Source organism: Oryzias melastigma, linkage group LG19 (assembly GCF_002922805.2).
Source record: "Oryzias melastigma strain HK-1 linkage group LG19, ASM292280v2, whole genome shotgun sequence".
Taxonomy (NCBI): Eukaryota; Metazoa; Chordata; class Actinopteri; order Beloniformes; family Adrianichthyidae; genus Oryzias; species Oryzias melastigma.
In genome coordinates, this window is record NC_050530.1 from 16,780,661 (window position 1) to 16,793,107 (window position 12,447).

At 39.3% G+C, this 12,447-nt stretch overlaps 1 protein-coding gene across 1 annotated transcript; it reads right to left on the bottom strand.

The window, feature by feature from the left end:
• Positions 1–5,850: 5,850 nt before the first annotated feature.
• On the bottom strand, positions 5,851–9,910 carry LOC112149329 (5-hydroxytryptamine receptor 3E-like). The gene is made up of 4 exons (XM_036217214.1): positions 9,110–9,910; positions 7,892–8,061; positions 7,623–7,783; positions 5,851–6,093 (listed from the first exon to the last, which is right to left on the bottom strand). Exons 1-4 carry the CDS (start codon positions 9,133–9,135, stop codon positions 5,851–5,853), a joined length of 600 nt encoding a protein of 199 aa, XP_036073107.1. The 5' UTR covers positions 9,136–9,910.
• Between the last annotated feature and the right edge of the window lie 2,537 nt (positions 9,911–12,447).

The window sequence follows — 12,447 nt, forward strand, 5'->3', positions numbered from 1 at the left end:
GTCTTTATCTTACTTCCAGATGTTATTTTTAGATATCAGTTCTTCGATAAAATATAACCCGTTTTTGAATGTTTTTTGCTTTAATTGTTGCACAATTAATCTATGATTGCAGTTTAAAGTTAACTTAAAACTACATTGCAATACAATCTAAAGATTAGCCACATCTAGGATGGCATAACGAGATCAGGATGTTTGAGGTTTTTAATAGGCTGGATCAGGCCGTAAGGCTCTTTGCTTTGGTCAACTTTAAGCCATTTCAAACACATTGATAACTTCAGTTTTCCTCAGAGGAAACGCCATCTGCAAGAAAAAATGAAGGCAAAGCATAAATCACTTTTAAAAGTAAAAGTTTAACTCTAAATTGAAAATTGCAGTTAATATTTTTTAGATGGTTTTGGGGTCATTACATGAAAAACTCCTGCTCAAAAATATCATGCACAAAAAAAAGAGTCCAGATTTTTTTATGATACAAGTCTGTTATTTTAAAACCATTTTTTATATGAGAGACTGTAATGCTACGTTTACACTAAGCTTGTGATGTGCGTTCAAGAACATGCCAAACACAGGTTCTTGAATAAATACGGCATAAGGTATGCCAAATGAACGAAAAATTAGTAGCCTTTGCACGTCTACCAAATCCAAGTCCCTGATTGGTCAAAATTCAACTAGTCAAACTTCCAACACATGGTCATTGGTGATGTGTGAGCGCTTAAGTTTTGAATGCAGAAACTCAAAGACTTTTCACTGGAAGTGGTTGCTTGAATGCAGATTACCAAGCGTGGTTTAACAGATTTTACCAAGTTTAAAGCAGATAGTTTAAAATTATCACCACACGCAGACAGCTGGTTCAGCTAAGCACAGCTAAAAGTCCACTAAGCTAAATCAGGGTCAGACGGGCAGAGATCAGTCCTTAGCATGGGATCATCAAACAAGAAACTAGAGATGTCAGGGTCCAGTCAAGGGTCAGGGCAGGCGGCAGGCAATCAGAGATACAGCAGGGTCAAGTACACAGAAGATCAGGTCCAGATAGAAACCCTTGATAATGTAGGTAGGGTGGTTGATCAGCAGATGAGTGACATCCAGGAACTGTGCATTGGGGTTGCTGGGAGATGAAGTACAGTCAGTACTCCTGCTGTTGGCCAGACGGGGAGACAGAGCGCTGATTCCTGACAAAATACATATAGACTCCTCTGTAATTAAATTATTATCATGTTTTCTATCATGGATTTTTTTTTAACTTGTGTCCGTCCTCCCGCTGAATCTCTAGGCATAGGCGGTACACTCTGGACATGTTGCCAGTTTGTTGCAGTTACATAACTTTTATCCAGTCTGCAGGTTTTTTTAGAGGCACAGCTCAAATTTATCTGAAAAAAAGAAGCATTTTGACATCATGGCTGCAAAAACCTGTTCTTCAAAGACCTCTTACTTCCTCTTCCTGTCTTTGACAGTCAGAGCATTTATCTCGTCTTCTTGATAATAACACCATTTTCGTAAAGCAAGAAGGTCGGGTTAATTAACCACCCATTAGTGCTTGTAATAAGATCCAGGTTACATGAAAATCTTTTCCACATTACACCAAACAGAAACTAAACATCCCATCAGTGGGCTGCATGGTGGTGTAGTGGTCAGCACTCTCACTTCCCGGCCAGAAGGCTCTGGCTCAAATTCCAGCTTGGTCTTTTCTGAGTGGAGTTTGCATGCTTTCCTCGTTTATGCGTTGGTTTTATCCAGGCACTCCAGCTTCCTCACATATTCCAAACACATGCTTTATAAGTCATCATTGTAAACGAGAATTGATTCTTAATTAACTTATCCGATTAAAGGAGGCTTGAACTAAAAGAAGAATTACTCTTTTGAAGGATCATTCTTAAAATCATGCTCTTAGAAGAAATGTGTTGTTATTAAGTGACGTAATACAATTCATCTCGTGTGAAAACACATTTATATGTTCCAGCAAACAGAATTTTGTAATACTGTTAAAACTCTTCATGAAGGTTTCAGAAGCTTTATGGTCTAATTTTAGTATATAATTGTCCCATTAGCTCCACCAATTAACAGGTTAAAGATAAGATAATAAGATAATAATTAAATTAGATGCTTTTAGTTTTATGAGTGCTTGGCTGCTGTACTTACTGTGTTGAGATAGAAACACTAATGGTATCCGTTTGTGTCTCTGTCTCTAAACTACATCTTTGAAGTACCCCTTCGATAAAATCCCGCTTTATGAGTTTTTAACATGTATGTGTGGCATTTGTCTTATGAAAGAGAACAAATATAATAAGAAATCATTTTGTTTTTACATTTCCCCTTTTAAATTGCTGTCAATCAAACTGTCTCAGACAGACTCTGTTTGAATTAATGATCTTCTGTACATCACAACAGCTCTGCTGCACTAAACCCTCATCTGACCCGGTTAGCGTGTCTAGTTCAGGTTCTGGAGAAGAGAAGATGGTATCCTCACATTGACTGCAGTCAAATGAGCTGCCGTTCACATTTCCGTGGTCAAATCAGCCGTCACTGGATTTTTTTTGCGTGAGTTTCATAAAATACTTACAGTAGTTGGAATGAGAACGCTGGAAAATCTCAGTAAGACTCATCGGAGCTTCTTGATGTGACCACAGAAATGAAAGACATTTTGATGTTAACTTTCATTATTTTCCCAAGGATTCTGCTACGTTCACTCAGGGCATGTGTTCAAGAATCCACCACGCGTAGTTTCATGAGTGAGCGTGCCAAAACTGGACCAGTACAGGTTCAGCAGGAAGTGGTAGGGCGGGGCTTCTTCTTCTTCTTTTGTTTTTAGTGTTTACTATCGCATGTCTGTCACCAACAGTTGGAAGAGCTTTGGTGCAAACTGTCGAAACAGTACAAATCATGCAAATCGTGCTGGTCTTTTTTTTCACAGGTCTATTCCAATATATGAAAGACTTGGTGTCATAAAATTCTTGCTAGGCACAAGCCACAATTATTAATTTTTCCTTCATGCTCACTTTTCTGATGGTTGGCACTTCCAAGTTTTGAAAAGGACACAACCAATACCTAATCTCACTATCCTGAACCCAAGTTCTTGATTGGTCGAAAGTTCAGCTAATTGAACCTCATTCAGTGTACGTAGAGCTCGAGAACAGGCTAAAAAAATTCCGTGTGAAGGTGAGGGTTCTGAACGCGGAAGCCCAAAACCCGGGTTTACGGGCATTTACGAAGACTTTTCATTGAAAGTGGCTGCTTGAACATGAGTTGCCACGGCCAGTGTGAATCTTGAATGAATGAAAAAATTTAAACCCAGTTAGTGTTTTTGTCTGTATTTTGTGTCTTTGGCCTTGTTACATAATCCAGTGTAAGTTCCTCCTTCTTTGAGGTAGAATTTAAGGCTTGAATCAAGCAAGAACCCTCAGTACAACATTGAATCAAGCCCATCCCTTCTTACCCCTTAACACAAGAAAAACATAGATAAAAGTTGAATATCTTGTAATTCTGGGCTGAGCTCAAATCACATTTTGACACATTTCTTGGTCACATTGACTCAGAAAGTCATAAATGCTACAACTCAAAATCCACACAATAAAAGCAGTTTCAAGCTTCTAGCAGTTCCACTTCATGAAGATGAAGGATAAAAAAAGCAACACAGTGATTAGGTAGAAGATGAAGAAAGCTCTGTTGATCCTCCTGGCCCGGCATGAAGAATTCCCTTGCTTCTTTCTGCAGTTAAGGTGTAGAAACAGAGCTGTTTGAAACTTCCTTAACTCCTCCAAGATGGACAGCAGGGTATTAGACTCTGGAGAGTGAATGCCGTTGTTCACCTGAACACATCATAAAATGTATTACATGAGTCTGTAAATTGGGTGGTTAGCACTCTTGCCTCACAGAAAGAAGGCCCCGGTTCCTGGCTGGGGGATCTGAAACAGAAACACCAGCTGGAACCTTTCTGTGTGGAGTTTGCATGTTCTCCCGGTGCATCCCTGGGTTTTCACCGGGGACTCCGGCTTCCTCCCACCGTCCAAAAACATGCTTCATGACTCTGAACTGGCCCTAGATGTGAAAGTGAGAGTGAATGGGTGTGTGATTGAGGCCCTGCGACAGACTGGCAACCTGCCTTGGGTGAACCCCGCCTTTGCCCAACAGTAGCTGATTAAGCTCCTGTGACCCCAAAAGGGACAAAGTGGCCAAGAAGAATGAATCTGTAAATTTCTGGTTGTCATAACCTTTCAGCTCACTTTACCTTTATTTATGGGGTTATTTCTCAGAGACGGTGCACAGTAAAAGCATCACCACAATGTGACAGAATTAGTGCAGAGACTATTTTTAATGTCAATCTTAAACATCAAAACAACAATTAAAAGGACCATTAAAATACACTAGAATGTACCTCAATTTCTATGGTCTTTGTTTTTTGTGTCCTTTCCTTCAAGTTTTGTCACAAACAGACAGACAGCTGGTTCCACTTGCAGGAGGGTTTATTAGTTCAGACAGGAATGAAGCACAGCTAAAACTCCACAAAGCTAGATCAGGGTCAGAAGGGCAGAGGTCAATCAAGAGGATGGAATCATCCAAAAAGAGATTAGAGTTGTTAAGGTCCAGGCAAGGGTCAGGGCAGGCAGCAAGCAATCAGAAAACAGGAGATCAGGTCTGTAATGACACGCTCAGTAATGCAGGCAGAGCAGCACAAAGAATACTTCGCACTTAGTGAGGCTTTTTGCACTTCTTAAGAGTCATGTGAGTGATTGTCAATGAATGTCAGCTGAGCGACATCCGGGGAGTGTGTGATGGGGTTGCTGGGAAATGTGTCTCGCAGATGGCCAGATAAGGAGACAGAGCTCTGACTCCTGACAAGTTTCTGGTACCACATTTTGCTTGAATTACCTTTGGTGTTCTTAATAATAATCAGGCCCTTTTGTATGTTTTTCACAAATTTATTTCTTAATGCTGTAAATAGATTTCTTGAACCGGCAGTTTTTTGTTTGATTGATTTTTTTTAGTGCTAGATCCTTCTCTTTCATCAGTTTTATTATGTAAGAATTTAACCAGGGTAACATGTTTTTATTTTCAGGTAATATAATTCATCAAATTCTGTATTGGTGCACATGCAATTGATCTTACAAAGTTGTGACATGAGTGCTTTCTTTTCTCTTATTAATCATCACCCAATATCCAAACAGAAAAGAGGAAACTCATTGACAGGAGAACCACTAAAGTGTAGAAAATGATAAAAACTTTGTTGATTTTATCCGCCACCCTGGTCCAGTAGCCAGGGTTCTCAAAAGTTGTCCTGCTGCTAAGAAGAGTTATGGATTTTCTCATTTCACCAAGCTCTTCATAGACTTTTTCCAAGGCCAGAGACACCTCAGTGTGGGGACCGCTGCTACCCTGCAAACAAGGTCAAACAGTCAAGTTGAATGATAGCGTCAACTTCCAATCGTTGCCCTTAAAATATGAAAAAGTTTTAACCTCCTCAGGAAAAAAATGGTCATCTTTGGCAGTATCTTTATCTGATCCATATCGAATCTGTTTCTTTATTCCTAAAATATTGGACACATCAAAGTTTTTAAATAAAGCTTAATACTATTATGTCAGTCAAACAAGTAGATTTGCCTAATTGGTAAATACGAGTTCATAATTTGAATAGAACAATAAATCTGACCTGTACAACAGCAAGGGAGTGAACCATGTTCCTCTTCTGGATTGTGATTCAGTTTTTGATTTTCATCTTTCTTGAAAGTAGAAATCCTGTCTTTGTTCTTCAAATAGATCACTAAAATGGTTTCTATGAGGCTTAGCATCATCATAGTAAAGATCCCAACGCAGTAGCGCCCTGAATATTAAAATGCAGAATCAGGAACATGAATCACCTCATCAAAGAAGAAAGATTAAAGCGATGTCTTTACCTAGAAGAGGAACACTTCCTGAAGAAGGGGGCAGAATGTCAATGAGAATAAGCTGCATCAAAGTCACAGAAAGCATGACAGTGATCTTGAAGCCAATCTTCTCGCCACCAGTGTCTAACACAAGGAAGGAGGCAAAGTCCAGACACAAGAAGAAGAAAATGGGCACAAGGAAGTTTGCTACATAACGATCTGACCTTCTCTTCATGGTGATCTGTAAAAGGAAAAAAAACTGATGACTGCATTACAAAGTCAGTTTTATATTTAAACACTTTCATATTTTAGCAAACAAATCGGGTTGGAGATTGCTACACACTAAAGATGCATTCACACCGAATGCGATTCACACTGCAGAGCGGCCAGTTTCAATGTTTGGTCAATGGTACACGCGCGCTCTGAGGCAAATACAAACCCTGCAGCACGATTTGAGCAACTGGAGCGGCCAGAAAGTCTGCCAGCAGCTTGATTTGAGCGGATAGGCGCATATTGGGCGGCGCAGGTAAAATATAAATACCTGAAGTTTGACAGGTCACCACGTCGCATCAGCCAATCAGGAAACTCTGCTTTGGGAACGTGACGTTTTCAGTATAATATTAATCTAATACAAGTGTTTTTGTCCTGTCACATCGTGGCGGTTCTCTGGCTGCAGCCAGCCTCCCGGACTTCAGCGGAGCTCGTTCACTCAATACGCCGGGAGAGAGATAGCCTGCTCGGGTCTACTGAACTGTGATATTCATTTATTTTCCACGAGACAATAATAAAAAAAAGATACCCCCTCCCTCTCGGGTTAATGCGAGACAGCCTTCACGCTCAGTCACAAAGACCCAGACACCACTGTCATCCAGACACATCCCCAGAGGGAAATAGAAGCCACGGTAACAAGAAAATCTTTGAAGGATTTCATTTTTTTGTAGATTTTTTTAGAACTCCTCACAATAAATAAATCTAATCTATGTGTCTTCCATTCATTGGAAGTGTGGGGGTTCCATGCAAACGTGCGTAAAGCAGAATTTCGGACTTCAACACACGCTTGGATGGACTTCTCATTGGGGTGGCTGCTGGAATGCGCGCCAACGATGAGAGTACTTTAACATTCACAGACACCCACACTCAGCCGCTCAGGATCACATTTTTGACAGGCGGGGAGCAGCGGATTCACCGCGCAGTGAAAGAGGGGTGGACCACCGTTTGCGGTTCGGAGGTTGGGGGGGCTCCGATTTAATGGGAACAGCCAGCATGTCAAAAAACCATATTCCTCAACATCATATGTGTCTCCCATTGCTTCTAATCCACAGACAGAGCTGGTAGCTCCTCCTACATCCGCCTGCGGCGTCAAAGACACATTTTTTTGACAGGCGATGAGCAGTGAATTCGCAGTGCGGTGAAAGAGGGTCAAGGCACGCAAATTTGTCCCGCAAATCGTGTGTGGTGTGAATGCACCTTGGGAGATCCGTTGTCAAAAATAGCCCAAGTCAGGTTATTTTTAACCCAACTAAGAGATAAAAAAGGGTTTACCTTAAGCCCCAAATTAGCATTGCCTCTAATAGTAACCCCATGTAATGTGCCATACAAATAAATGTGCCTTGCCTAAAGGTTCAAATCATCACAGTGATTACATTATTATAGGTTTTTTTTCTTTAAATAAAGATTTTTTTTATTCATCACTGGTAATTTACCTAATTTATTGTCCATTAAAAATGAATTAAATAAAACTTTCATGTGTTTGAATCCAGATAAACTCACAGTGAAAACAATGACAGTCTGATTGAATTCAAAATAATCAACAGTTTCTTCATGGACTTTGAAGCTGCGGAAACTCCATTCAGATTGTGTTTGGATTGTTTTACGAATGTTTCTTGTAAGGCCTGTTTCATTTCTGTTGTAGACCAACATTAGTTCCCTGTCTGAAAGAGAGCAAAAAAGAAAAAAAACAAGATAAGACAAAGAAAAAAGAAGAATGTGTTAAACTTTGGAGGGATGCTCCACAGATTAAGTTTCACTTTATTGGTTACCAGAATATGTGATGGATTTGAAGGAGATTTGACAGGCCTGAATGTCAAATGGAAATCGGAAAATGTCCATCGTACAGGCGCTCTCCACCACTTGGCCATTTCTATATTCAACCCAGCCATCATGTCGGATGTTAACATTAGGGCTCGGGGCAGTTCTATCCCGCTCTGTCCTGTACCACACAACAAATAGATTAATGTCATTCAAAAAAACTCATGCCCTTGATTTCTGCTTAAAGACCCACCACTGCAATGAAAAATAGTGTTTTTTAACTTGTTCTTGTCGAATTTTCTCATTATGGAGTAATATAATTGAAATTTAAAACTTTACTTATTCCTGATTCAAATCATCATGAAGCTGAGTTTCTCGTCAAAGTCTCCCTGCTCCACTCAGTTCTGATGCGTCCACTTGCAGACAAATAGATTCATGTACGTCTTTGTTTTCTTTGTCTGACCTGGCTCAAAAGTGTCTGAGTATAGATTATAAGTGCTTTATAAATAACATTATTATTATCATTATTATTATTAATAAAACTGTATGGCTGGATAGTTCCAGTATTGTTTCACGCTAAGGCTGGCTTGGGGTCATGACGGGCTGTAAGCTAGCAGGAAAGAGGATGATGGAATATCAACTGAGGCTTACTTCTGGTCCAACAGTCTCACCCGCAACTCAGAGATGTAATTCTAATGAGCTCCTGCCGCTTTGCAGAAAATTTACCTTTAAAGACATGGCAATGCTTTTACAATAGATAAAAATATAGTTGGAGTGGGATTGTAAGTGTTCACATTTTCAACAGGATTGGCCATTTTTTAAGTATGAGGTATTGGAATAGTGCCATAAAAATACCAAAAAAGTGCGCAAAGTTTGATTAAGATTTAATTACTTATTTATTTACATGCAAACTTCACATAGAAAGAACCCCTCAGGGTTTTGAACCAGGGCCTTCTTGCTGTGAGATGACAGTGCTATCACTACATCACCATGCACTCCCTCAACCCCTTCATGTTGTATGTCGCTAAAACACGAAGGACATTCTTTGGAAGGCAGAAAGAAAAATACTTATTCCACAAGGTGACAGTTTAACGGCCAAAAAACATGTCAAAATGGGGCAACTTTTCTTTCATTTCTCCAAAAAGTAATTTTATGTCTTCCTTTTAAATAGTAGGATATGGTCATTACGGGATCTGAGAGTTATCAATTAAATCGAGTTTTACACTTACATCTCTTCAATTGTCAGATCTGGCATCCATAAATATTTTGTGGGAACTAAAATATGCTTCTGTCCACAAAACTGATCTGGATCCCACTTAATGTGCTCATTGTTCCACCTCTAAAGAAAAAAAAAAGTCACCAATGAAAGACACAACACAGAAAAGGGAAAAGAACAATCAACCAACCAATGCAAATTTGTTTGTAAAAAGGGCTGTTTTTGAAGTAAAAACTCACCATTTTCACCCAGATGTAAGAAACAAACATTTGGTTAGCTTCTCTCTATGAGCAAAGAATGTTTTTCATCAGCACAAAAATTATACACCCATTAAAATGGCTTAACATTTCCACCAAATTCACTTTAAAGTGATCAAAAGAGGTGAGCCTCCTCTAACCATATCTGTGATGCAAATAATATATCTAATTGTTGGGATCCTTGTACTAAGTAAAAAGGTATGCCCCCCATCAATATCTCAATATGTTTCTGGCCTGGTTGGTTGTTTTTAGATGAATAGATTGAAGCCCTGTGGTGATGTCCAACCATTTTTCTTTAGCCCAAAAGACAATAACCACACTTTGTTTTGGTTTAACTAAAGTAAGTAGTGACACATCCAGTCATTAATGCCCTCAATGCAGAGAGCCTGTACAGGGCCTCGGTCTCTCGGTGTCAATGTAAAATATATCTGTGTGTCATTTACATAGCTATGGTAACTAATGCTGTTGTACTTTATAATCTCAGCCAGTGGGAGCATGTAGATGTTAAACAGAAGTGGCCCCAGGATGGAGCCTTGGGGCACTCCACATGTAATTTCTGTGGGCTCAGAGGTGAAGTTACCAATTGACACAAAATATTTCCTGTTTTCTAAGTACGTTTTGAACCAGCTTAGTACTGGCCCAGTGAGACCCACCCAGTTTTCCTAGTGTTTGAGTAATACAGTGTGAGTAATACACTCTGAGATCCAATACACAACCGAATTTCTACTGTACTCAAATGTATATCATTAGTCACTTTGGTCAGAGCCGTTTCAGTGCTGTGGTTCTGTCTGAAGCCTGACTGGAAGACATCATGGCAATTGTTAGTTATTAGGAATTCATTTAACTGATGGAAAACAGCTTTTTCAAATATCTTAATTAAAAATGGCAGATTTGATATCAGTTTGTAGATGCTCATTTGTGTCTTATCTAGACCTTTCCTTTTTTAGCAGGGATTTGATTAAAGCTGTTGTCTGTGATTCTGGGAAAACACTAGATGTTAAAGACTAATTCAAAAACTATAGCAGGACAGACTCAAGGCTCTTTGAAACTTTTTTGAAAAAAAAAAAAAAACTTTTTTGATTTTGTCCCTAAACAATTTGGCAAAGTCATTGCAGGCTTCGGTGGAGTACAATTCTGGTGCCATTGACACAGAGGGTTTTGTCACTCTGGTGAATGTAGCGAATAAGGCCCGAACATTATGAGAGTGTTTGGTAATGATGTCAGAAAAATAGGACTCCCTTGCGTAGCTCAGACGTAAATTATAAAGGAGAAGTTTCTCTTTATAGACATCATAATCAACCTGCAGTTTAGTCTTTCTCCATCTGCGTTCAGATTTCCGACACTCTCTTTTCCCATTCTTTACGAGTATGGAATTTCTTCATGGAGATTTTTCTGGCTAGAGATCACCTTCACCTTACTGGGAGCAATACTATCCATGATATTTAACATATTGGCATTAAAGCTATTGTAAAAGTTCATTGACTGAATCCTCTGACAGAGGAGGCGTTACATGCCTAAATACATCAAGTTGCTGATTAGAAATTTGTGCTAATGTGCAGTTGGACAAATGTACCTAATAAAGTTACTGGTAAGTATGTATACACAGTATGTACTGGAAGTATGGAAAAGGAAATTATAATTTATAGTGAGGTAAAGGTGTTTGGGGCATAAACAATGACTCAAAGCAATTTTCTACCTAGGATTAATTTCCTTTTGTGATTATGAATCACTTTCTTCTTTCACTACGGTAATTATCAGTGTTCATTTTATTACTGAACATATGTAAACCAAAGGTATTTTATTAGAATTTTAACCAAAAATTAATAGTTTCAACAACTTACCACATCTAGAATTCCAAAAATCTTCATGTCAATGCTAACTCTGGTCAAACGACGGTGATCTTTAACAGGTCGGCCCGCAGTGTACTTGTCATTGTTTTCCCTTAAATCCAGCTTCTTCAAAATAGACTCCCAACTGCACTCAAATGAAGAAGCTTCAACTTGAGTTTCTGAAACATTGTGGTTCAACGTGGTGATTAGTTGCAGAAAAAAATAAAAAAATTAAGCTGCCCTTGCCCTACCCTTTTGATCTGCCCTCATGGCAAATGGCTGAGCAGCTGATGTACACACCTCATTTTCACTTCCTGCTACCCTGGTCAGAGCTGCACATGTTGAATATATATATATATATATATATATATATATATATATATATATATATATATTTTAAGCATAGAAACCATGTTATGCTTTGGTCCCCTGGGAGTGACAAACAGTTGAACGTAGATTTTTAAACAATCACTAAAAGTAAATTTTTGGATTTCCTGAACTGAGGTTTGTTTTGTTAACCATCCCCAAGTTCCTCATATGTTTTTATTGTTTGTCATATCGTTTTGTTCAATTTAAACCAAAAACGGATGTATAAAATGTTCACATTGTGTCGTGATCCAGTGCTTTGGTTCTATTTCATCCCTCCTGACCGCCAGAGGCGGTGCTTCAAGCACTGGATGATCCTTCATGCGCATGCGTAGTTCGAGAATTAATGACAACAAAGTCACCTGTGACCTCCTGGTGACCCCACGTGAGGGTATAAAGTCACGTGGCACCAAGAGCTCAGTCCCAACACTTCTCGCGAGAACACGAGGAGCCCGAGGGACCAGTAGCTCTGGCGGTCATCCGGGATTCATAGAACCGTAGTTACATACGTAACTTTCGTTTTGTCATGCTCTGTTTTCCCCGTCAGTCTCACCATTTTCAGGTTAATCGTCCACAGCTGTTTTCATTTAGTTAATCAGCCTCGGTGTACTTAAGTGTCTGGCCTTTAGTTTCTCAGTGGAGGTCATCTGCTCTGTCCTGTCACTGGGGTTTTTGTCATGTTTGAGTTTATTTAGTAAATGTGAGTTTCTGCCACCATGTCCTGTCTCATGCATTTGGGTCCTACAACACCATCCCTGACACAATGTTTCACTTAAAAAAAAAAGAGAGAATATGAGCAACAGAGTAACACTACTTTTGCAATTCCAACATTTTTCCCAAGTAGCTTCTAATTGAAGCTCAATGAGTTAGAAGGCAATAGACTAAAATGTCTTGGAAGA

What these genes read in the sequence shown, in the direction of transcription:
- LOC112149329 (XM_036217214.1), bottom strand. Translation starts at nt 9,135, where the DNA reads ATGCCAGATCTGACAATTGAAGAGAT. An exon ending in GATCTGACAATTGAAGAGAT is followed by an intron (nt 8,062 to 9,109) that starts GTAAGTGTAAAA and finishes TGTGTGGTACAG; the next exon opens with GACAGAGCGGGATAGAACTG. An exon ending in AGACTGTCATTGTTTTCACT is followed by an intron (nt 6,094 to 7,622) that starts GTGAGTTTATCT and finishes TTCCTTTTACAG; the next exon opens with ATCACCATGAAGAGAAGGTC.